We start from the raw sequence: 22,093 nt of genomic DNA, 5'->3' as shown, positions 1-22,093 counted from the left end.
CAGCCCAGGGCACCCAGCGAGCACAGCACAGCCCGGACCCTGCGGCGCTCTGGGTCTCATGCACCCTACAGAGCCGGTCAGACCAGGGCACGGTGCTGGGGTTTGGGCCAAGCGGCCCCTGGGGCAGGAAAAAACTTTGCGAGCCCTGGGGCCAGAGCAGCAGAGCTCATCTGGGCAGGGCTGGGGCTGGGGCTGGCCAGAGGCTACCATCGCAGCCACGAGGCCAGCAGCAGCCTTTTGGGCACGGATCTGACTCTAGCAGGAACCGGAGCAAATATAAATAGTGAAATGTTACGGTTAAATGGTACGGGAAAGTGCTACAGAGTAACACAGACCCCCTTGGGAACTGAAGTGTAGCTCCCACAGCATGTACGTTATACCCACTATTTCTCATACATCTAAAAGTTGGTGATCAAACACACTGCCTGCCAACAAAAACTGACAAGAAAGAGGTTACTTCTTTTTTTTTTCTCTTTTTTTTTTTTTTTTTAAAGTAGCTAAGCAATAGCCCCATCAGCTAAGAAACACGGATAGAGGACTGGTGAAGAGTGAGACTGGCTAAGAGTGAGTCTGGTAAACCAAACTACTGGTGAATAGCTCCTTAACACCACTATAAACTCCTGCAGGAGGGGTTCTAGCCCTAGCACTTCAGGTACCTATTAGTAGCAAGCTGTTATTTTGTCTTCCTTTGGTAATACAGGAGCACAAGCAATTCATTTCAACCCCGTAGGTGCTGCTAACTATTCACTGCTTGGCTTCAGCTGCTTTTGTTTTAATATCTTTGGTGGAAATGGAAATAAACCAGACTTTTCTTCATTTTATTTTTTTCTTCCCTTACATCAGTTGCCACATCTGACCTTAGGCAGAAGAGAATATGAAATGGGGGTAATAATGAAAAGCATGGGGCCAATAAAGGTGTCTCCATCACCAAATGAGAGCAGCATGGTTTCTCCTGGTGATGCTGGTGTTAATGGGGATCATGTGTAACAGATCACTGATAACTGAACCCCACGTTCTTTTAGGTAATGTGTCTGTGTGCATGTTTATGCAGGATCATGTTTTGATCACTGCAAGAAGCAAAGGTAAATCAATTTGGTATAGAAATATTTCCCATAATTATATTTTAATAGAGCATATGCTGTTAAGCGTAGCTTTACATCACTGTAAGGAGGACTGTCTCCTCTCAGGTATTGTATTGGGAAGATTTTAGGATACCCGTGCCTAAGTTGATAGTCATAGGACAGGTGAAAAATAGCACATGGTGGAAAGTAGGGTTTCTGTTATGGGGACACCCCATGCTCTGTGCATACCCTGCTTGCACCTTGTCTGGGCACAGGTCAAGATACCCTAACTGACCCAAAATAATAGTTTCAAATACAGCAACAATACAAAGCTGGAAGGTGGCACACAACTGAGTAACGTGAGGGTATGCACAGTATGTTTTGGGAAAGGTTAAGGGAATCTGTGTTCCTTTCTCTTGCTTTCTTTTCTCTGCCTCTTTCTTGATATAAGTGTTTTACCCAAATAAAACAAGCAGAAAGGAAACTACCTTGAATCGATATTGGGAGCTTGTTCAGAGAAGTTCATATTTAAGGACTCTCAACACAGGATAGCTGTCCTGACCTGCAAGGCATCAGATGCCCTTGCTCAGCAACCACCACTCTGGGCACAAAGGAGGATTTTAATAAAGATCGCCTCCTCTAATGTTCTAGCGAATGCAAGTGGGCTTCTGTGGGTAGCAGTGAAACAGCATGTAAGAGCAGGCAGAGGACCCAATTAAAGTGCTAAAGTTTGTAGGACCATATGGATAACTGGAAAGTACACAGGATGAATGCTCAAATGCAAGTTGCTTTACTGAATAATATGCTCACAGAGCTGAAAAGGGTACCACCTCCAGCACAAGATTTCTACTTCCTTGCAACAAACCAAGTTTATAAATGTGCAAGTTGGTGCATATCAAGACCAGATCTCAACATCTTCCTTGGGAGACATTTGAAAGGGGATCTCCTGCCCCAGCTACGGAGCCTCCTGCCCACCCTGGGCTCCCACCACAGCACATACAGATTTATCAGGAGCCTGCCCCGTCTGCTGCATCAGTGATAATTGCCTGGCGGCTTGTAGATCCAGGGGACAGGGGGAGGCTTCCAAGGAGGATGATCCTCACTGCTTGAGCAACCCCAGCACAGAGGCTGTTACTCGGATGCTGAAGCAGCAATGGTCAGGCTACGGCAGGAGGGTAGCAAAAGGAAGAGGAAAGGTTTCTCTCCTTGTGGAGGTAAAGCCAGAAGTGGTGAGAGACCACATACTGGTTCCGTGGGTTTTGTGCCACGGACCTGAGAGGCACAGGCTCGTAAGTATCCTTTGGTTGTCAAGGCAGCTAATCTCAGTGTAGCTCACCAGTTTCTGTGCTGTGGGAGACTTGTGACTGACACACATGCACATCAACACACCAGCCCTCCCCCTGAGCCTGTGAACACCACATGGAAGCGTATGACACCAGAAGTGTTGCATTTAATATTGCCCCTGCAAGGGGCTTCACTGTAACAGTAACAAGAAGGCATCTTTGCCAAGAGCTGCCCAGGGCCTGAAGACTCTAGGCAATAATAGTGCCTCCGGGAAAAAGCCAGAGAATGAACGAGCAAGTCCAAGCAGCTCTGGAGTAGCCAAAGTCCAAACGCACAGAGCTGCTTCAGACAAGCCCTGGCTCGTGCTGGAGGCAGAGGGCTCTGACCAGGCCCAGTATCAGTGCTGGAGAGAGAGGGCTCAGGAGCGGCTCCGGTCTTCATGGTTGCCTACAATCATTTTGCTGTAGAGTTTCTGTTGCTCCTCCTTGAATGTATCTTTCACCTTCTCCCTCTTCAGACCTCCATCCCTGTGAAGAGAGTCATATGCTCAGTGGAGCTACAGGTGCGCGCTGACACGTCAGCTGGGGCTTCTCAAAGCAGCAGGTCCCGCACCAGCCCGACAGCTGCATTTGTACCTCAGGCTGCCAAGACACTGCGGGCTGACCGTCCCCAAGGGGAGTTTTTCACACCTCGCTTTGCCAGGAGTGGCACCCATGGCCCTGCACAGCGCTCAACATGGCAGCTCTGTCAGAAGTGTGAGATGCTCTGATACGACCACAGCACAACGCCTGCAGAGGCCCTCCACCTCTGAGGCTCTGAAGATCTTAGTGACTGACAAGAGAGGTTCTCAAGATCCACCTGTTTTGCTAGCAGCATCAAGTAGAACAAAGGCATCTAAGTGCAAGCCAGAATCACAGAATGAAGCTCTGGTGCCCAGCACACACAGAAGAAGGAAAGATTTGGGTCCTGACTACAGAACAGCAGTTTTGGAGACGTATCTCCGTTTCTCCATAGGCCTAATCTGCCCAACGCAAGACGCAAACTTAGCTCTGCAGCCCACAAACACTTGTCAGGACCCAGGAACAAGCAATCCTAGCACCAGGAAGAGAAAAGCCTGCCTGGACTCACCAGAGCAGATCCACAAGGCCTCCCTGCCTGGCAATGGCTGACTTCACTCGATTGGCAAACTGGACAGCGTCCTCTTCAGGCTGTGGGAAAATGACACCATGCAGCAGAAGAAAAGGGCCAATCGTGCGGTGGATCAGGTAGGGCAGGCTCAGCTTACTTACCTGCCTGGTCATCGGGGGGCAAGTACCAGACACTGCAGACAATGGCCCAGCTGGTCATCATCCTAAGGAGGTAGGTTACCATGCCGTATTTGCTGCTGTTCCAAAAGGCATCTCCAAACTGCGGGTCATACTACAGAGGCAGAAGAGCTCATGAAAGTCAGGCAGAGGATGCACCCTCCCTGAGGCTCCGAGTTCTACCCAAAGCCCAGCTACAGGCCAGCCCTCCCCAGTGCACCACATGAAGTAACCTGAGTGTCCCCATGCCCTCAGACCAGGCTGCTGACCCATCAGTGCCAAGACTGAGCCACTAAGACTGAGCTCTCACGCAGAGGACTACTTCTGCTGTAAGAATGTTTGCTTTCTCATACCTTGATGGCTACAGGGTAAACTGTGGCTCCAATTTCAAAGCTCCCCTTTTTGAACATCATCACAGACGTGTTGTTGATGCAGGTTCCTGTAAAAGGCAAGCACAATCTTCTGAACTTCCCCTTGCAAGTCAGTTCAGACGTCTAAGCTATGCACCTACACGCATCCAGCAACTGACCCCTAACACTCACTCCAAACCCTGCTCTCTGTGTGCGCAAGAGGTGCAGCATCACTAAGACAGCATATATGACTTGTGCATTCTGGGCTCGGTTAGCTCTAAAATTGCAATGTTCCCTTTGCCTCACTGAAGGCTCTCGAGGCCCGTGGCTGCATAAGCAAGGAAGTAACATAAACAGGGTGCTGTCCCAGCACGCCCTCTCCACCAGGTGCTTCTCTGGCCTCACTCCACGACTCACCTTCTGGAAAGATAAGAATAGGCAGTTTGCTCTTGTCCTGGACGTGCTCTGTAAGCCTAAACAGAAGAGTGTCACCAATTAGCACATGGCACAGGGGCTGTCCTAGCAACCCGCACAGCACACAGTGCTTATCCTTCAGTCACCGAGGACTACCTGGATGCCAGTAACACTGCCACACTCTCCCAATACCCACGAGGAGAGGCAGTGTCCTCACCCAAGGGAAGGGGGCAGCCCCTGTCTTTCCCAGCCTCCAGACCTCTCCCTGCAGCTAGCAACTGTCACACCTTTTGGCGACGAGGTGACGGTCTTTGACCTCTGAGCGTTCAAACCAGACGTGGGGGCAAGCCTTCACCATGGCTCTCTGTATCACACCCATCAGCCCGCCGTGGATTTGACCCACCTGAACAGCATGAGAAGACACAAGTTACAAGACCTGGGCACACTTGAAGGCCAAGGCAGCTCCTACAGCTTCATAGCCAAGCCAAGCTGAGGTTCGTCTTTCCACCCCTGTCCCGGTAAGGCTGAGAGACTCTGATTGGAAAGACGCAGCAAGCCCCAGGGTGGCCAAGCTGAGGATGTAGCTTGCTCTTCCATAGAGAGCAAAGCCAAGAACTCTCCTTGCAAAGCAGTGGCCAGAATGCCTTGGTGCTCTGAATTCCAGGCAAACTTGCTGGAAAGCAACGCAACAGGGTATCAGCGCACAGGGTCTGAGAGTTCGTGCAGTTCTGCATGTGCAAAAGCCTCCTTCTGCCCACAACTTGCCCTATGCAATATACTTGCTGCTCCAAAAATACATGCGGCCAGGCCTTGGCAGGCAGAGCTGGGGCGCAGACCTTACCATTGCATAGTAGCCATCGCTGGCAAGGATGATCACGTCAATGGGGGATGTGTGATTGGCCACGCAGATGCCTCCATTTCGGGGTCTGTTTTCTCTAAATGCAAAACAAAGACACAGATGAGGGCAGAGGGATGAAGAGGGAGGCCTACAAGAGGCACAGCACAGAGTGGCTAGTGGGGAAGGATGGTCTGCAGCAGGCAGCACTTCCTTACCGGTCATGGTAGGTGATGATAGCTGTGAGGGCACGCACGCAGATTCGGTAACACATCAGGTGGACATGCTTGCTGAGGAACTCTTTACACCTGCAGCCCAGAACAGAGACTATCACGCCCAGCTCCCTGTGACTGTGCCACTTGGCGCAGCTGTCTCAGGCCATGAGATCCAACCGAGACTTCATACGCCCGTAGAAACACATCTCCTGCTGGGTTTTGCTGTCAGCTTATGACCACTGATTCATAACTCCTGAGAAGCAAACTTAGGCCTTTGTTCTCTTCCGGTTTTATTCCTTTCAGAGCCCAGGGCTGAGAGATCTGCCAAGGGGCTTAATGTTCGTATTTAGGTCCTTTGTTTAAAATTACAGGGTGTCTGTTCCTGACAGGCTACAGATGCCAGGACCCCGTGCCTCATCTGCAGCAGGCAGAACAGACAGGCCTTTCAAGAAAAATTCAGGATTATCAGGTCTCAAATGGCACATGGAGCTGCCCCATCCCTTTTTCTCTCAAAGACCAACTCACCTTCCATTTGGCAAATATCCCACCACTGTAGTACCAGTCACCAACAAACTGATGCCAGTAAACGCCAGGGCGATCCTGCAGAAAGAGGGAAGTTACATGCTAGCAAATCCAGGTCACAGGCCCTGCGCATCACATAGCCGGTCGCTCCTGACCGTGCTGAGCAGGGTCCATGGGACTTGAGGACCAGCTGCACCTGCTGCAGCAGCAACAGGCCGCAGCACCACCTCACTGGGCACGTTTCACAGCAGCACTCGCCTGAGGGGCAGCAGGAAGCAGTAGCGGATGAGAACACCCAGTCCCCAGAGAACAGTGAGGCGCAGACTGATGTAATGGAAGTTGTAGTTGGTCCTGCTGAGCAGATTCCAGGACTCCAGCTCTTCAGCTGAAAACCTCTTGGTCACTTCATCATCCATGATGGTCTCGATGCCTTTGCGGCAGAAATAGAAGATATCTGAGAGCTCAAACTCAGGGGTGTCCAGGGCTTTGCCACTGCCACTCCGGCGGATCTCCTTGATCTCCTCTTCCAGTGATGTCGGCTCTTTTGCAATGATACCTGTAAGAGGCCACGGGCAGCTCTGAGCAAAGCGTGACTTGCCCGCTCAAAGGCAGCTGAGAGCCAGGGTTTCCCTTCCGTCCTCCAGCCCAGACAGGAACAAACCAGTCCTCCCAGCTACCTAGACATGAAGCAAGCTCCAGGTGCCTCATGCACTTGATCTCTCCATAGCCACCTAGCTAATCCACCTGCAAGGAGAGGGTTTCCCATCATACCTCAGCTGCTCACAGACACTACATTTAGCGCAGCTCCCATACAGAAATTTGAACTTCATGTGTGCCCACGCAGGGCACGATCTTACCATTGACATAGGGCTTGTATAACGGATGGTTCTTCTCCTTGGCACCACGCTCTATTCTCAGTGTTGCCCACTGCAAGAGACACACATGGCAATCAAGATTGTCAAAGCCTGGAGCTCCACTTCAGAATTCCCGTTTTACAGTTGGCTTTCAGGGAAGACCACAGTTAATGGGAGATGAGATGAAGGCAGGAGGCTTCCGTACAGAACTGAGTGCGTCATGAACACGCAACTGAACTGAGGTGGAAGCAGAGACTGGGTTGGGAAGAAAGTTCTTACAGCAGAGATTTGTCTACAGTGGGGCAAGATGACTGATGGGGAGGTGACCAGCACCTAGGAAAGCCTTAATACGCAGCACACACGAGCGTGCCATTCTGCACAGCAGGGCCCCAGCGGAAGAATGAGCACCAGAAGATGGAAGAGTGCTCAGTGGTGAGATGGCACAGCAAGATTTTCTGCAGCCTCTGTGTCCTGGAGGCTCCGCTGTAGCTTGCACGTGGTTACCACTGCACAACCTCCAGGGGGCCCCTGCATCCTGCAGGCCCTCCTGCTGGAGCAGAACGTGACACGGCTCAGGAAGCAGGTCATGGGACTGGCACTATTTTCCCATCCTGATTTCCTCCAAACTCAAAGCAGACAACATGTTTTCAGGTTGCTGCTATACACATCAGGCCAGTCGCATGAGGGCATGAGACCCTTCCCTCCCCAGGTCAGCTAACAGCTGCTACTGCTTCTCAGTCCAAAAGAGCAGCAGCAAGCACCCTCAGACAGTGCTCCCGCAGCCAAATCCCATGCCCAGACTACTTGTCATCCACTGAAATCTCTTTTCTCAGCTACTTCCCAAGGGAACCAGGAAAAACTGCAGGCTGGATTTCTGACCAGTCTTCCTGCCTGTCCTCCAAGTAACCACCCCAGTGTCACTCCCCTGCATTATACAAGCCTGGGAGAGCAAGTTCACGAAGGCAGACTTGTGCAACATGCTTATTGCTCCAAGCCAGCTGCTCCATCGGGGACCTGTGAAGAAGCGGAAACTGCTGGGAACTCCAGGGTTCCCAGTCTCAGCCCCCGACACCACCAGATGAGGAGGCAGTGATGTGGGAATACTAAGTGTGGGTGGAGAGTCTAGCTCATTTAGCAGCTTCCTCTGCCAGCAGAAGGAACTGCAGGACTGCAGAAGATTGTCCAGAAGCTGCCATCCCAGGAGAAGTCAGAAGAGGAGCTCTGACCCAGCAGGAGCTGGGAAGCCTGAGAAGAAGGCACTCCTGGCCAGCCCAGCACATCTCCCTCTGGATAGTGACCGCGGTGGCAGAAAACCCAGACTGACATCCGCCAAGTACCAGGCAGGCCCCCTCAGCACCAGCTCAGGTGTGTGGCTGCCACCCCAGGCCCCAGCACCCTGGATGGGCCCCGTAGGTTGCCAGACTCAGGTACTGCCCCTCAGGCCAGGGTTGCAACACTGGCCTTGAGAGCTTGGAAAATATTTCTTGTGAATAACACTCCCCAGGCATACACAGCTCAATGACCAGCCCCAGTCGCTGAGTTTTCCGTCAATCTGTGAGCAGTTCTGCCAGAGCGCTCTTCTCTCCCACTACAGAGATCCTTTGATAAAAGCTGAAAGAGATTTCAAAGTCTTTTCAGAAAAATAGTTTCAAAACTGAACACCAAAACGTGTTGAAAGTAAATGTTCCAGAACTGAATTAAAGAAAGGAGAGAAGAAAAAAAAAAGTAAAGTGAAATGTTCCGTTTTGGATAAACCAAAACTCTTATGTATTTTTCCTCTCAGTTCAGTCACTAAATTTGAAGCCAGGGTTTCAGACATCTGTGTTAATGAAGCACTGCACAATGCCCTGGGACTCCCCACTCACACCGCAGGGCTGCCCTCCCAAGCCAGCCACTACAGAGATCGTCCCAGGAAAAATCAGCCCTGCTCAAGCAGCAGCAGCTGCACCGAACACTGTAGCCGTCTGAACTACACATATAAGAGTCTGAAACTTCCCTGCTAAGCACAAGGCAACCCTCCTCCTCTTCCCTGGGCTGGCAGCGTGGGGTGGTTTGGGCTTTATCTATTGGGAATTTGGCAAAAATTCTGGTCTCACCAGGGACTTGATTCAAGGAGAGGTGCTGGTTAAGACAGCTCAGAAAATAACTCTGCAAAGGCAGGCAGGGAAACAGCATAACCCCAACTTGGAAAATTCCACTTGGCTTCTCCGTGTCAGGAGGGGCAGCGAGGGCTGCTGGTCGTCCTCAGGCCGCGGGTCCAAATGCGGCTGCTGGGCTCAGCAGATAAGCAGGCGGCACTCCGGGACAGAAAGGTCTTGAAAGTTCTGGGTTCTGGCCACAGACTGCTCAAGGTTCACACCACAGGAAGTCCCGCCTTGCTGCCTGCTTTTGCTTCATCCAAATGTACTGGAGATAAGCAGCCCACTGACTGCAGCCTCGTCCCTCCCCATCGTGCTCTACACCCCTTTTGGCTTCTTTCCACATCAAACTGCACCAGCACTCAGCCTTGCCTGGACATTAACCCACCCAAGCACACACCTCCTCCCAGCACGTCTGCAGCTGTACAGGACAGCTGCACTATTTGCATACTTACTGCCTATGCTATCCTGTCCTACTACGTCGTCTGAAGACTTAGTGGCTTAATTACAGGAAAAAAAAAATAACAGCCCGTGATCATTAGTCCAATACATTGCATTTGGCTGAGACGACTCCAGCAGGTCATCTGGCACCAGCGCGTCACCAGCAAACCAACCTCCTGCCCCGGTCATCTACGATGTTCTGCTGAGGGGCAAAAGCCTCTCCTCCTAGCACGACTATGCTTGACAAGACCCCTGTAAACACTCCCCAACACTCAGAATTTTGAGAACGTGACTTACCTGAAAGATCTTTAATAATGTTTTCATGTAAACCTTGCGGATGCCAAAGGAGACTCCAAAAATTGCTGGCACAATGATGAAAACCAGAAGCAGAGTGAAGAGGACAGTTATGGAGATCCCCAAGAGATTAACAACCAGGCTGTCAAAGGGGAGCAGGAGGAACATGGTGAAGGGCCTAAGCAAGGCTGGCGCCCTGCAACCCTGCAGCCAGGCAGGAAGGCTGCCCACAGCAGTTAACCAGTCCTGCTATTATTCAGCAAAAGTCTTACACATGTACCGAGTCCGCAGCTGCTCACAGACCCCATTCCAAAGTTCACATCTTTTTTGGGCTCTGCAAGAGAGGGAATGCAACAGGATCAGGGAGAGCGGTTGGGAAAACAAGCAAACAGACTGCCAGGAGCCCCAGGGAGTTCAAACAGCGCAGGCTGAGGAGCTCAAAGGAGATGCAGCACGCAAGCAAGTTCCTCCATGGGTCCGCAGCAAGTACTGTCGTGAAACAACGGTGTGAATGGATATTCTCCCAAGGTGCCGCTGAGCAAGTCCCGCCGTGGGGCAGCTTGTGAAGACGCCAGCAGTAGAATTCCCCTCTGGCTGCTGAGAGCATGCAGTATCTCTTCACAGGGACGAGGTGGAGTCCATCCCTGAGTCCGCATTGGAGGAGATCGAGGGAGTTGGCACTTGCAGGAGCCTACTGTATGTGGAGCTATTATTGTTCTTTCCGCGAGGACGCAGGCACTGGCGCAGATCCTTGCATGATGCCTGTAACAAGTTTAAATCCAGAGGCCCCAGGCATCCACTCACGTTGAAGGGTCGTAACAGACTTAAACGAAGCTTGTGTCCCTGGAAAACTCTTCAAACAGCGAGTTGGCTTCTTGGCAGACTAGGCACTCGCATGTCACCAGCACTAGCAGAGGAAAGAGAAACCGAAGTCAGGCAAGTCGCACAACTCTGAGAGACGTCAATTTGGAGAGGGTGGCAGGAGGCCAGGGACAGCGGGCTCTGAACTGTCAGAGGCAGTGCTCAGGCTGAGGACACATCACCCCGAGGACACATACTGCCCCGCACCGCCACAGATGCACATTCTGCGCTTTCCTCCCACCCAAACCTCAGACTGAGCAGCTGCGTCTAGAACCACCCTCAGAGCGCAGGATGTCAACAGTCTCTCTAAGCAGGTCCCAAATACAGGAGAGGAGCCAATGGAGCGACAGAAGATTCCTCTGAGTGACGAAGACCTTACCGCCCCTCTCACGTCGGAGGAATCCGAGAGCAGGGAGCCAGCCAGGTCCCAGATTCCTAGGCAGGAATCACTTCCTCTGCTCCCGTACGCGGGTTCCCGGGGCGCGGCTCACCCTCCGCTGCTTTACGAACAGTTCGTGACAGGAAGCTAGCCCAAGGGAAGAATTACCGCCGATGATTAGCCAAAGTGGAACTCGCCGGGGCACGGGGACCAGGCAAAGGTCAACAACCGACACCACGGCTCTTAGAAGGCGATGCCCCTGGCGGAAGCGGCACGCGGGAGGCCAACGCGGGCTGCTAGAAAGAGCTCAGAGGAGAACGCCCTCCGGACGCTGCCTTCGCCTGCCACCGGAGGGCACGAGCCTGGGCCTGAGGACGGGCTGGGACAGGCACTCGGGAAGCGCACGCGGGCAGAGGCTGGGCAGGCCCCGCTGCTCCCCCGCCGCTCCCCCGCAGGGCGCGTTGCAGCCGCCGGCTCTGCAGCGTTACCCGCCGGCAGCTCCGCTCCTGCCCCAGGGGCGCACGGCGCCCGTCCGAGCGGCTCCCCGGGGGAGGCAGCTCCGCAGCCCCGCACGGAGCCGCACGGAGCCGCCCGTCGCGCCGGGCCCGCCGCTCGCCAGCCCGGCTCGCGCGCTGCCGGCCGCCCGCTGCCCCGAGAGGGGCTCGGGGACCCCGGCACGCCCCGGGCGGCGCAGGGCCGGCGGCCGCGAGTACCGCCCCCCGCGCCGAGGCGGGCAGCCCCCCTCCGGCTGCGGCCGCCGGGCCCGCCCCGCCCCGCCCCGCGGCCCGCCCCGCCCGGAGCCTGGGCCCGGCCGCCGGAGCCGGGGCGGGCGGCGCCGCGATCGCGGCTCCCCGGGGCCCGGCGCGGAGCCTTACCGGAGACCGCCCGGCGCCACGGCAGGGCCGGGCCGGCCCCACGGCAGGGCCGGGCCGGCCCCGCAGCCCTCGGCCGCTCGACGGGGCCGGGCTGGGCCGGACCTCCCCACGCGCGGGGGCGCTGCGGCGCGGCCCGCGCCGGGCGGGGAGGCCGCGCTCCTGCCGGTTAACGGTCCGCGGCCGGGCCGGGCCCCGCGCTGCCGCCCCGTCCCGCCCCGCCGGCCGCCCGCAGCGGGGCCGGGTCCCGCGCCGCCCCGTACCGAGCCGAGCCGCCCCGCCCCGCCCGGCGCTCACCTGCCGCCACTGCCGCCACTGCCGCCGGGCCCGGCCCCGCCCCCGCCACGTGCCGTGCGCGCCCCCGCCCCGCGCGCTGACGCCAGCGCGGTGCCCGCGGGGCCGCGCACGTCGCGGGGCCCCGCCCCGCCGCAAAGCCGCAGCCGCTCTCGCCCCGCGCCGCCTTTATTGAGCCCGTCACAGCCCGGCCGCGCCGCGCCCGCCCCGCCCCGGAGCGCTCCGGGCCCCCGGGGCAGCCTCGCTCCCCGCAAGGCACTCGGGCGGCGTCCGTCCCCCGCCCCCGGTCCCGTCGCCGGCTGTGGGTCGCAGCAGCCCGTCCGTCCCGCTGTCCCTGCCTCTCACGGCAGCGGTGCCTGCAGAAGGTACCGACGGGAATCGCACCCGGAGCAGCTCCCAGGCGGTGCGGCAGGGCCAGCCTTGAAGGTCCCGTGAAGAGCGGCAGCTGCTCGCCCAGCGGCGGGCCGGAGGCGTGGAGGAGCTAACAAACCGGGAGCGGCACCTCCCGCTGCTGGCCCCCGCCCCGGTGAGCCCCGCACCGCAGCAGGGACATGGAAGGAAGGGACCTATGCCTCTCCACCCGCTGCTTTCCTACCAGTAAGGGGCTTGAGTCTCTGAGCGCCGCCAGGTCTGCAGGTGAGAGAGGACAAGGGCGGCAGCCCGGGAGGCGCCAAGATGCTCCCGGGCCCCGTTGGCACTCTTCACGGCATGGGAGGGAGGGCGGATCACGCCCACATGGCAGATCTTGTAGTTCCTCCCATGGTTGTTGTCCCAGTGGGTCTTCTGCCCACACTGAAAGGAGATGCAGAACTCTGTGGCCCTGCGGGAGCTGGATGACTTGGGCAGTGAGAGCTCGAAGGAGAAGGTGTCTGTGTCAGCCGAGCCATATGTGCTATGCATGTACTGGCAGGAGATGTCTCGGAAGCTCTTCCAGCCATCAAAAGTGATGCGGACCGTGACTTTCTTCTCATACTCGATGTTTCTGACCTTCACTGTCCCTGACAGGGCACGGTCCTGGACCAGGCAGCTCTCCAGGCAGACCAGGTTGCTGTGCAGGCGGCTGCGGAAAGCCGCATAGTCTGAAGAGGGCTGTGGGAAGTCCAGCACGTACCTGCAAACTTCTGGGCGTGAGTCCTGCAGCCTGGGTCGGAAGCAAGCGAGGTCTGACAGGGCATGCTGCAAATCACAGAGGTCCTCCTCGATCTTTGAGAAGAAACGGACGGCTGTCAGCGAGAGCCCTTTCATATCGGCAAACACGACCCTCTTCTTCTTCTGGCTCTTGGAGCTCTTGGTGCTGTCTCGCCGCTCAGGCTCGTGTTCCGCGCTCAGCTTCTGGTTGAGACAGGAGCGGAGGGGTTTGCGCGCCCGGCTGCCCCGCAGCTCCTCGTAGGAGTTCAGCAGCTTGCGGATGGGGGGCGAGTGGCCCAGGCAGAGCCGCACGGCCAGGTCCACGGGCATGGCTGGGGGGGCGACGGCCCGCGCGCTGTACACCTGGAAAAGCCTGGAGGTGAAGAAGGGTCAGGCAGTGAGCCCCGGCTGCCGGCTGGCAGGGACCCGGGCGCCGTCCCCGTCGCCGTCCCGCGCCCTCCCTCCGCCCGCCCCGCCCGCGCCCACTCGCCGCGGCTCATCGCGCCCCGGCCCGGCCCGGCCGCTCCCTCCGCCGCCGGCGCCGCGCGACGAATGGGGCCGCGGGCGTGCCCGCCGCCGGGACGCCGCGCGGCAGCCAATCGGCGCCGGGGCCGCGCCCGCGAGCGGCCAATGGCGGCTCGGCCCCGCCCCGCCCGGCCCCGCCCCGCCGCCCGCCCGGAGCCCCCGGGCCGTGCCCGAGCAGCGCCCGCGCGCGGGGCTGGGCCCGCCCGGAGCCCCGGGGGCGCGGGGCACGAGCGTCGGGGCGACCCCGGCCGCCCCGCACCCCCGCCTAGCGGCCCCGCGCCCCGGCGGCGCCCCCGAGCGCGGCGGGGTCGTCCCGGGCCGGGAGCGCCGAGCGCGGCCTCCCGCCGGGCGCCGCCGCGAAGCGGGGCCGAGGAGCGCGGGAGCGGAGGAAGGCGCCGCGCGCCTGAGAGCCGGGCGTGCTCCCGGGAGGCGTTCGCGGAACGGTCACGGCCCAGGGGCAGCCACGAGCCGAGCAGCGCTCCCCTCGCTCCCCTCGGCAGGCCTGCGCTGCTTTTGTACCCAGCTCCTTTCGGGTGCTGGCTTCAAGACAGCCGCTGCCGGGGCGTCCCCGTTCACGGAAAATCCCAGACTCACCCCGTATCAAAACAAACCCATCGCGGAAGCTTCTTGCCCCTGGCTCCTTGCCCTGAAAAAGAAGACGCTGCGGCGTGCCTGACATTCATATTCAGAACCACCTTCACTGCTCAGCTCACGTGTGACTCCTTGACAGAAAAGACCGTCACCTAAATCAGATCGCCCCTGCCCCGCGCTACCTGCTAATCTCTCCAGAGCCGTCTAGCCATTTAGGTTAAGCAGACCTGATTTTTCCTGCTGACAGCACAGATCTTGATCAGCTCATGACACAACCCATCTATCAATATTTATACACGGCTTCCCACTGCCACTGTGTCTGAACGTCTTCAGCACAATGCAAGATCTCTCTCTCTGGATGACCAGAAGTGAGCTTGAACTGTGCGCGCGGCTGGCAGAAATCTGCAGGTCAGCGCTGCCCTCAGTCTGCAAAAACATCAGAAAAAAGCCAGAGCCAAAGCTGTATGCTCCCCTGGAAGGACGTGCGGCATTCGGGTCACTGCGGGTCAGACACTCCTGTCTGGGGAGGAGCACGGCAGAGCCCTCTGCGGATAACCAGGAGCCAGACGCACTTGTCTGGCTGGGCCTGCGGGAGCTGTGTGGCATTTATTCCTGCCCGGTGCTCGTCGGTACCAGCTCCCCAGCCCGGTCAGCATCAGGATGGATTCGTCTGATGGGGCTGTTAAGCCCACGCCTAGGCCAGAGAGCTCTGCTGTCAGCACACACCTGCCATCCTGAGCCAGAAGCCTTGAGCTGAAGCCCTGGCTGGCAACCGGGCTCAGGCCAGCACCGGAAGCAGCGCTCCTTGTTTTTGAGGCTGGCCTCGCACACAAGCAGGGTCACATCCTTCCACAGAGGTCAGGTGGCGGACAAGCCACGTTGTACCCACTCCTGCAATGGGTAACTGCGGCTGCATCCGCCCAAGTTACAAACCCAGGCAACATCTTCCCAGGGTCATGACAGCAAATTAACCCTTTTTCCCTGGAACTAAGGGCTCTTCCTCATGGTCTCGTAATTTGTCTGCTTCTGAACCTTTGAATACTCAAAACGTTCCCTGCAGAATTTCCACCTGCTTCCCCACTGTGACTTTGTGTAGGCATTTATTCCTACTTACTAAAGAATGATCATCCTCACTGAATTACATGCTAGTGAGATCATTTTCCTGTCGATACCCTAGAAAAAAGAAACAATCACCTTTTGATTGCTTTTTTTCTAGATGGTTTTCAGAGGAACAGCCCCCTTGATATCAGCTCTAATACGGATATTTCTCAGTTCTAGGAAAGACTCTGTCAAACAGCACAGCAACCTATGGCCACAGTGAACCAGGGCAGCGGAAGAAAAAGCCCACCGAAGTGCCAGGGCCAGGTTCTTCATGCGGCTGGGGCCCCGGGGAAGACAGCCACCCTGTGCACGGCTGTGATCGGTTGCGTACTAGAGGATTGCATACGATCGCATACGTAAGCACACACAACACAGGCAGTGAGTCAGTTCCCAGCAGTTTCTTCCCAAGAACCATCCTTTCATCACATCCTCTCAGGCTGACGGCACGTATTCTACTTCAGTGACTTGGGGAAGTTGACGCAGACATGGAAGAGGCTTCCTACTAACGAAAGCACTTGCTCCACCTTTCTCTTGCACTCAGGAGTAGATCCGGCTCAAGCTGGGAAATCACAGCTCGCCACCAGTGCCCTCTCTGTGACCTCTTCCACCACCCGCCTACTTTGCATTTAAAGCTAATCACTCAACTCCGTAAACCAAGCTATCTACACCTTGGAAGGAACAGAGAATAGGGGGTCTATTTCAGCCCAACAGCAGACCTTGGAGAAGCTGTTCCCACTCAGTGCCTTCTCATCACAGGCACAGACTAAGGTGGATTGACCACCGAGTCTTTTTCTCCATCTAAAAGTACAAGCCAAAAGCACCTCTTCCTTGACAAGGTTACAGATGTTTCCCCTTCCCCCAGCACAGATGAGGAAACAGAAGCACTGTGTTAGCAGTGAGACAGTATCCAGCCCCGGAAGTGTCCGGGTACTTATTTATGGAAGGACCCAAAGAGCAGACAGTAGCATTTTCAGGTAGGCCTAAACTTAATCTGTTAGCCTGATTCCAACCTATTAGCCATTTTCAAAAATCCTGCACAGCCCGCGATGATGCTGCCATGTACCAGCTTTCACATTCCAGAAAGGAGCTGTGCTGCAGGCACTCTAGGAAAAATCAACTCTGGTGGAGATTTGGCTACTAGAAGAGGGCAGAGGCCCCTTTCACTCACACTGCTGCAGCCACGTGCTGCCCGGACAATTGTTCAGTCAAACTTAATAGGGCCAAGGAGAAAGTCTGCCAGACGCGCCGCCTAGACGTTCTCCAAGCAGCTCTTCCAGAGCATGTTTTGCAGCAGCAGATTAACAATGACTTTGAACGGGAGCTTCAGTCACCTCTGTGAAGCTGCCTGGGCTGGGTACAATCCAGGAATGGGCAGGGTACAATCCAAAGCCCTTTCCTGGGGGCTGCGCGGAGGTATGCGCTACTGATTCCTAAGGATTAAACCCAGCTTCCTCCTAACATCTATACTTAAACGAATCTTCTTTACCTAAATGGATTCATTAGGAACACTATAAAGTGCGCATGCAAAGCCACTCACACTACAAGATGCACTGTGTCACACCCTGCCTGGCAGAGAAAGGGGAGTGTCAGAGGAGCACCAGCCTGCTCCCCACAGAGCATGATGCAGGGAAGACCCTGAGCTGAAGGAAAATGAGCCACAGTCTGTTCATGCACTTGGCAGGCACTGGGCTGCATAGCAGGGGACTAGGAGAGGCACGCAAGGGTCAGCAGGGCAGGAGGAGTTTTCGCTCTGTGTGACCAGCACCAATAAATTGCTCATCTCCCCTTCCCCAGCAGCTGTTTCAGCAGAAGGCAGCTTGACAGTTTCTACCCTCACAAATGCAAACAGCAGCTGCAGCAGAACTCCACGCTTCCTGGAGGGAGACTCTTCAGATTCAGAGCGCACACAGCAGAAAGCTGCTTTCGCCTGACCCCATCATTACAGGGACTCCATTTTAGTGAAACTGGTCACCACTATTCTTAAATAAGGCGTCCTGGCAGAATATGCCCTCTGCCATGTAACTTTGCAGCACCTGGTTCTAGAGATCCAGGTCTCTCTGTGCAGGGAGCTGAATGCTCTGCTGCAGAGATCAAATACAAAGTGCTAGCCTTAGAGGAAGCAACATGAACAACACACAAAGCATAGATGGTGAGGCAAAACCAAGACTACTTCTATTCTCATCCTGCAACAAGAGACTGTTCTGGGAAAGCTCTGCCAGACTTGTGCTGCAATATCATTCTGAACACGAAAGCACCACAAGCTTACAGAATTCCTCAGAGTTCTTCCAGTGCTCAGCTGCTGATCGTGCAGACCATCCTGTACCAAGGGCCTTACTTGTCCTGAAGTTCACTGAGAAAGGCAGCCTTGAGCTTGAGGATTAACTGTAACAGTGGTGTAATCTCTCTGAAGCCTGTCAGCCCAAAGGAGGAGGTCAGAAAAGGCCAGAAAAGCAGGAAGGTCTCTCATCCCCCTTGCTGGACTCGATCAACAAGGATTTCAAGAGGTGAAATAGCAGCACTTCAGTCTTCAGTGCAGGAGCTACTTTGGTGTTGGCTTTGAGCAAAGCCTGTGCACGTAGCAAAACAGTGAATGGAGTGAAATGCAAATTTTACATGGGCAGTATCAAGACCCCGTGAGCATGAACCAGTTGCTCTGGTTAGAGAGGTCTGTGACAAGCGTTCAAACACTGCTTGATATTTCCAGAGCTTCCATCATGATTGCACCATTCGCAATCTCAGAGAAAACACAGATGCCCAAGGCTCCTGTAGACACTCCTTCCAAATCCAGGCCTACTCTGCAGGCAAATCTCAGATACCTGTAATGGCAAGGGTGGATATTTTATGAGAATAGTGCTATTGTTACCAAAATGCCTGGATAAATCAGTGTAATCAGCCATGTTAGAAGGGGGCTTGTGGACAACTGTGTCCACACTGGGACACAAGCTGCACAGGACTTTCCAAGGAAGGACAGACTTGCTGTTTGGCCTTCATAACTATCCTTCAGAGGAGACACACTGAATTCCCAAGTTCATCTGTGTCTCCCAGCCAATATTTTCAAAAAGACAACAAGAAAATACTTGGTAAACTCTGTAACCTCCCTTCCCACTGCAGATAACAAGCTAATGCTAAGCACCCCTCACGCGATCCTGGGGCTGTCCCCTGCTTGCCCGTGACATTCTCTTTGCTCTACCTGAGCTGCAGTTTCATCCTTAACTTGCTCCCAATCCTTTCTACTCCCTGTGCGATAATCAAGATTTGCTCTGCCAGCAAGTACCTTCACATGTGTTGTTCTTTTGCTCAAGGGATCATGTGGCAAAGGTGGTGCAGAAGTATTCCCCCCAGTTCACCTCAGAGCAATCGGGCACTTGCACAACAACCAGGGTTGCATAGACCCTGTGAAAAGATCAAAGCCGATGGGGGAAGGTGGAGTTTACACAACTGGTTACCACACCATTTGATCAGCCAGTTCCCACCTGACAGCCTAAATTCAAAGAACAGTGCTAAACTGGGGCATGGATGAACACACAGACGTTTTAAGATGTAAGTTTAAAAAAGAGGGCATCCTGGGATTTACAAAGGCATTATTTACCTTTGAGGACAGATGTGCTCTGTCCACATCTGCTGTCAGACCAGCCCGAGATCTGGAGAGACGGCACCTACACTCGTCCCTCCCTTGGGACTCAAGAGGGACTGTGGCAAGGCTCCACCAAAGCCTCGTTGGAAGGAGTGCTGTGACACAGACCGCCCTCGCTCAGCAGCTCTGGGCAAAAGGAGCCCGGATGTACCGTAAGCAATTAAGAGTTTGATTAACTGTGGGGGCAACGAGCCCCTCCGCATCTGTAGAGGGGAAGACATCTTGCTGGTCCACTTGGACGCTCCCAAGGGTGCACCCCCCGGCTGTAGCGGGGCGCACGGCCTCACCGCGCCGTCCCGGCGCCACCTGCCGGCCCAACGCGCCGGCAGCCGGCTGTCACCGCGGCCCTGGCTCGGCACCTACCGCCGCTCAGATGAGCTGCACTGCTCCCGAGGCCACCAGAGGGGCGACGGTCTTGTAGCGGATCAGGTGTTGTGAGCCCTCCTCCAGATCGATGGTGTACTCCCTGCAAGAGGCAGGTGTGCAGTTAAGCTGCTTCTCCTCGTTCGCTGCTTTTGGAATCCTGCCTGCTGACATGCACCGTCTGTGGGAGGATCACCTACCTCTGCTCATCAGTCTCCGGCTCGACCAGGATGTTCTCCTGCCTCTCCAGCACCCTCAAGAAGACGAAGGAATCCAGGTTGGGCTTTGGGACTGTGGAAACAATGGGTTCAGAGCACAGACTCAGCACTCACTCACGTTCCTCTGCAGGATGCTCAGCTAAGAAAGGGGAATTAGGGACAACAAACGCAAGGCCAGTAAAGGGAATGCTAGACAATTCTGACCAGGGGTAGGGTGCGCTGCCTCCATTTAAGACAACACTGGATTGCGGTGGTCAGCACATGCTCTGACAGAAGCACGAAGGGACAGCAGCATTAAGCCACGTACTACACAGCAGAGCAACGTGAGGATACTGTCACCAGACAATGTTTGCTTCTACTGAGCACCAGCTAGAGAACTAGTTCTTAATACTGCATGCTCCCCAGAGCTTTCCCCACACCTCTTTTGCTATAATTTTCTGGATTATCCTAGAGTTTGGCTGTACTCACCTGATTTTAAGAGGGACACTTTCTGCAGGTTGGGTGGCATGTGTTTTAGGGCCACATTTTTTAGGTAAGTCTCTGTGTTTGCCATGTACCTGAAAAAAAAACAAACGTCAGAACATCTACTGATTAAGTCAAATGTAAATTTGCCTAGAGAGCATTGATTCAAAAATGCCAAAAGGTGACATCCCCTGGTCCTGTGATTGCTAGCAACTGCCTGACAGTAACCGGCTCGGATGCCAAACACAACGCAGACTCAGAAGAATTATTTCATTTCAGCTCTTTCCTTGTCCATAAGGAAAGCTCCCGCTAAAACTTAACTTTACTGCAACCCTGTCTAAGGCTAGCACTCTGAAGAACTGTTCAGTGAAACACAAGGATGAGTCCTGTAACCCATGCAAAGGGAGGGAGATGCATCCAAAAGCTACTCACTCTTTAGCAAAGGCAAACTCCTCCGGGGATAGAATGGAAGGCTCCCCTTCAGCTCGAGACTTCTCCTTCTCCAGGACATGGGGAAAAAACTTCTCTATCTGGTATTGGAAGAAAAATCCCAAAGAATAAAACACAGCTCTCCTAAAAGTTCAGTGACTACAATCCCCACCCTTCAGATGCTTCCCCTACAGGAAGTCACCCACTCCTGAACAGCAGACAAACCTGACCAAATACCTGCTTCTGAATTAACAACAATATGGTCAGCTGGGGTCTCCAAGCTGCACAGGCATATGTGTACATGGCAGGACCCAGGCAGAACAGACAAACATTTAATTGTGCCACCCTGGGTTTAGATGCGGTAACAGAACACCATAGCAATGCTGTGATTCTCCTTCATCACAACAGAGAATTGTGCCCAAGGAATGAAATCTTTTGGGTTGCACCCAAGATGAGAAAGAAACAGAGCGAGCTTTAAAAAAGTGTCTCACTGTAGCAGGTGGTATTTTATGGGTAAGAATCGCTCCTGAAGTCACCCGTTTCTATCCCCTCTGCAGCACAAGAAAGCATTACCTTCACAAGCCTACACCGCAAGTAGCTGCTGAGCACGTAACGGATCCTTTCAATCTCCATGCGATGGACGCTGACCTTTAAGTCTCCTGCCTTTGCCCGTTTCAGGTTTGACTCCTTAAAGAAAAAAGCAAAGAAAAATTAAAAGGTTCAAATACCAAACAACAAGAAACAGAGCGCAAGGAGGTCTTTGTGCACATAGGGGCAACAAAAACACCTTCAGCTCCTCCTGATGCCACAAAGCACTGCCTCCCTGCATCCCCCAACCCTTTCCTCACGACAAACTCTGCGAAGCAGCTCAGGACTGCCCCATCTCAGGGACCGAGGAGCAGGCGGTCCGGGCGCTCCCAGGGAGACCCGGGCACACATTTGCTGGGCCAGCGAACCTCGGCCTCCCCGTCCCACCGCCTCGACCCAGCAGAACCCACCATGTGGTCCAGCTGCTCCACAACGCACTCAACGATCTCAGGCTTGCTCTCCAGCAGCTCCGGGGCAAACTTCTCGTTCAGCCAGGCCTAGAAGAACGCACGCTGTGAGCAGCGGCCAGGAGCACGCCCGCCCCGCGTCCCAGTCCCCAGAGCGGCCGGGAACGCGCCTCAAAAACGGGGTAAGAGGAACCCGGCCCGCGGCCCCCGCCCGGAGAGCCCAGCCCAGGAAGCCCAGGGCTCGTTCCTCGGCCTCACCCCAGTCCCCGCTACCTGCTCCAGGCTGCGGATGAGCTGCGCCGGGGTGAGCACCAGCTCCTCGCTGCCCCCCTCCGCCTCCGGGCCCTGCCCCCCGCCGCCCCCCGCCGCCGCCGCCGCCGCCATCCCGCCGCGGCCCCGAGCGCACGCGCGGCCCGGCCCCAGGGCGCGCCCGCCCCCCGGCAGAAGATGGCGGCCGGGGAGCGGCTCCGTCAGCGCCCGGCAGGGCAGGGGCAGGCGCTGGAGCTGCCCGAGCCGGGTCTGTTCGCAC

The 22,093-nt window shown here is 55.5% G+C and overlaps 3 protein-coding genes across 6 annotated transcripts; all 3 read right to left on the bottom strand.

Annotated features, from left to right (window-relative positions):
* Positions 1–2,493: 2,493 nt before the first annotated feature.
* On the bottom strand, positions 2,494–11,441 carry GPAT4 (glycerol-3-phosphate acyltransferase 4). The gene is given in 14 exon segments (XM_040538569.1): positions 2,494–2,872; positions 3,474–3,553; positions 3,635–3,652; positions 3,654–3,764; positions 4,003–4,088; positions 4,417–4,472; positions 4,701–4,816; positions 5,255–5,348; positions 5,467–5,556; positions 5,989–6,063; positions 6,244–6,541; positions 6,843–6,912; positions 9,716–10,619; positions 10,953–11,441. Coding segments are annotated over 13 exon segments (1,368 nt in total). The 5' UTR covers positions 9,881–10,619; positions 10,953–11,441; the 3' UTR covers positions 2,494–2,763.
* A 952-nt stretch (positions 11,442–12,393) lies between these two features.
* LOC121060624 (protein phosphatase 1 regulatory subunit 3C-B-like) lies at positions 12,394–13,767 on the bottom strand. The gene is made up of 2 exons (XM_040538570.1): positions 13,733–13,767; positions 12,394–13,619 (listed from the first exon to the last, which is right to left on the bottom strand). Exons 1-2 carry the CDS (start codon positions 13,744–13,746, stop codon positions 12,710–12,712), a joined length of 924 nt encoding a protein of 307 aa, XP_040394504.1. The 5' UTR covers positions 13,747–13,767; the 3' UTR covers positions 12,394–12,709.
* GINS4 (GINS complex subunit 4) lies at positions 13,507–21,971 on the bottom strand. 4 transcript variants are annotated; one of them, XR_005814900.1, is made up of 9 exons: positions 21,838–21,971; positions 21,568–21,654; positions 21,143–21,256; positions 20,573–20,670; positions 20,147–20,235; positions 19,661–19,751; positions 19,461–19,563; positions 18,738–18,856; positions 17,611–18,279 (listed from the first exon to the last, which is right to left on the bottom strand). XR_005814900.1 is itself a non-coding variant. In XM_040538573.1 (8 exons), the coding sequence occupies exons 1-7, from the start codon at positions 21,946–21,948 to the stop codon at positions 19,467–19,469; spliced, it is 687 nt and encodes a 228-aa protein (XP_040394507.1). In that variant the 5' UTR covers positions 21,949–21,971; the 3' UTR covers positions 13,507–13,619; positions 19,461–19,466. The 4 variants fall into 4 exon arrangements, 2 of the variants coding, with proteins under 2 accessions (XP_040394507.1, XP_040394506.1); XM_040538573.1 differs by lacking the exons at positions 17,611–18,279; positions 18,738–18,856 and adding an exon at positions 13,507–13,619; XR_005814899.1 differs by having other exon boundaries at positions 18,738–19,563.
* Positions 21,972–22,093: the final 122 nt, after the last annotated feature.

The sequence above is a fragment of the Cygnus olor genome, chromosome 27, assembly GCF_009769625.2.
Source record: "Cygnus olor isolate bCygOlo1 chromosome 27, bCygOlo1.pri.v2, whole genome shotgun sequence".
In the NCBI taxonomy this organism is placed as follows: Eukaryota; Metazoa; Chordata; class Aves; order Anseriformes; family Anatidae; genus Cygnus; species Cygnus olor.
Note: the sequence above shows the minus strand (reverse complement) of the source record. Positions and strands in the feature narration are given on the sequence as shown.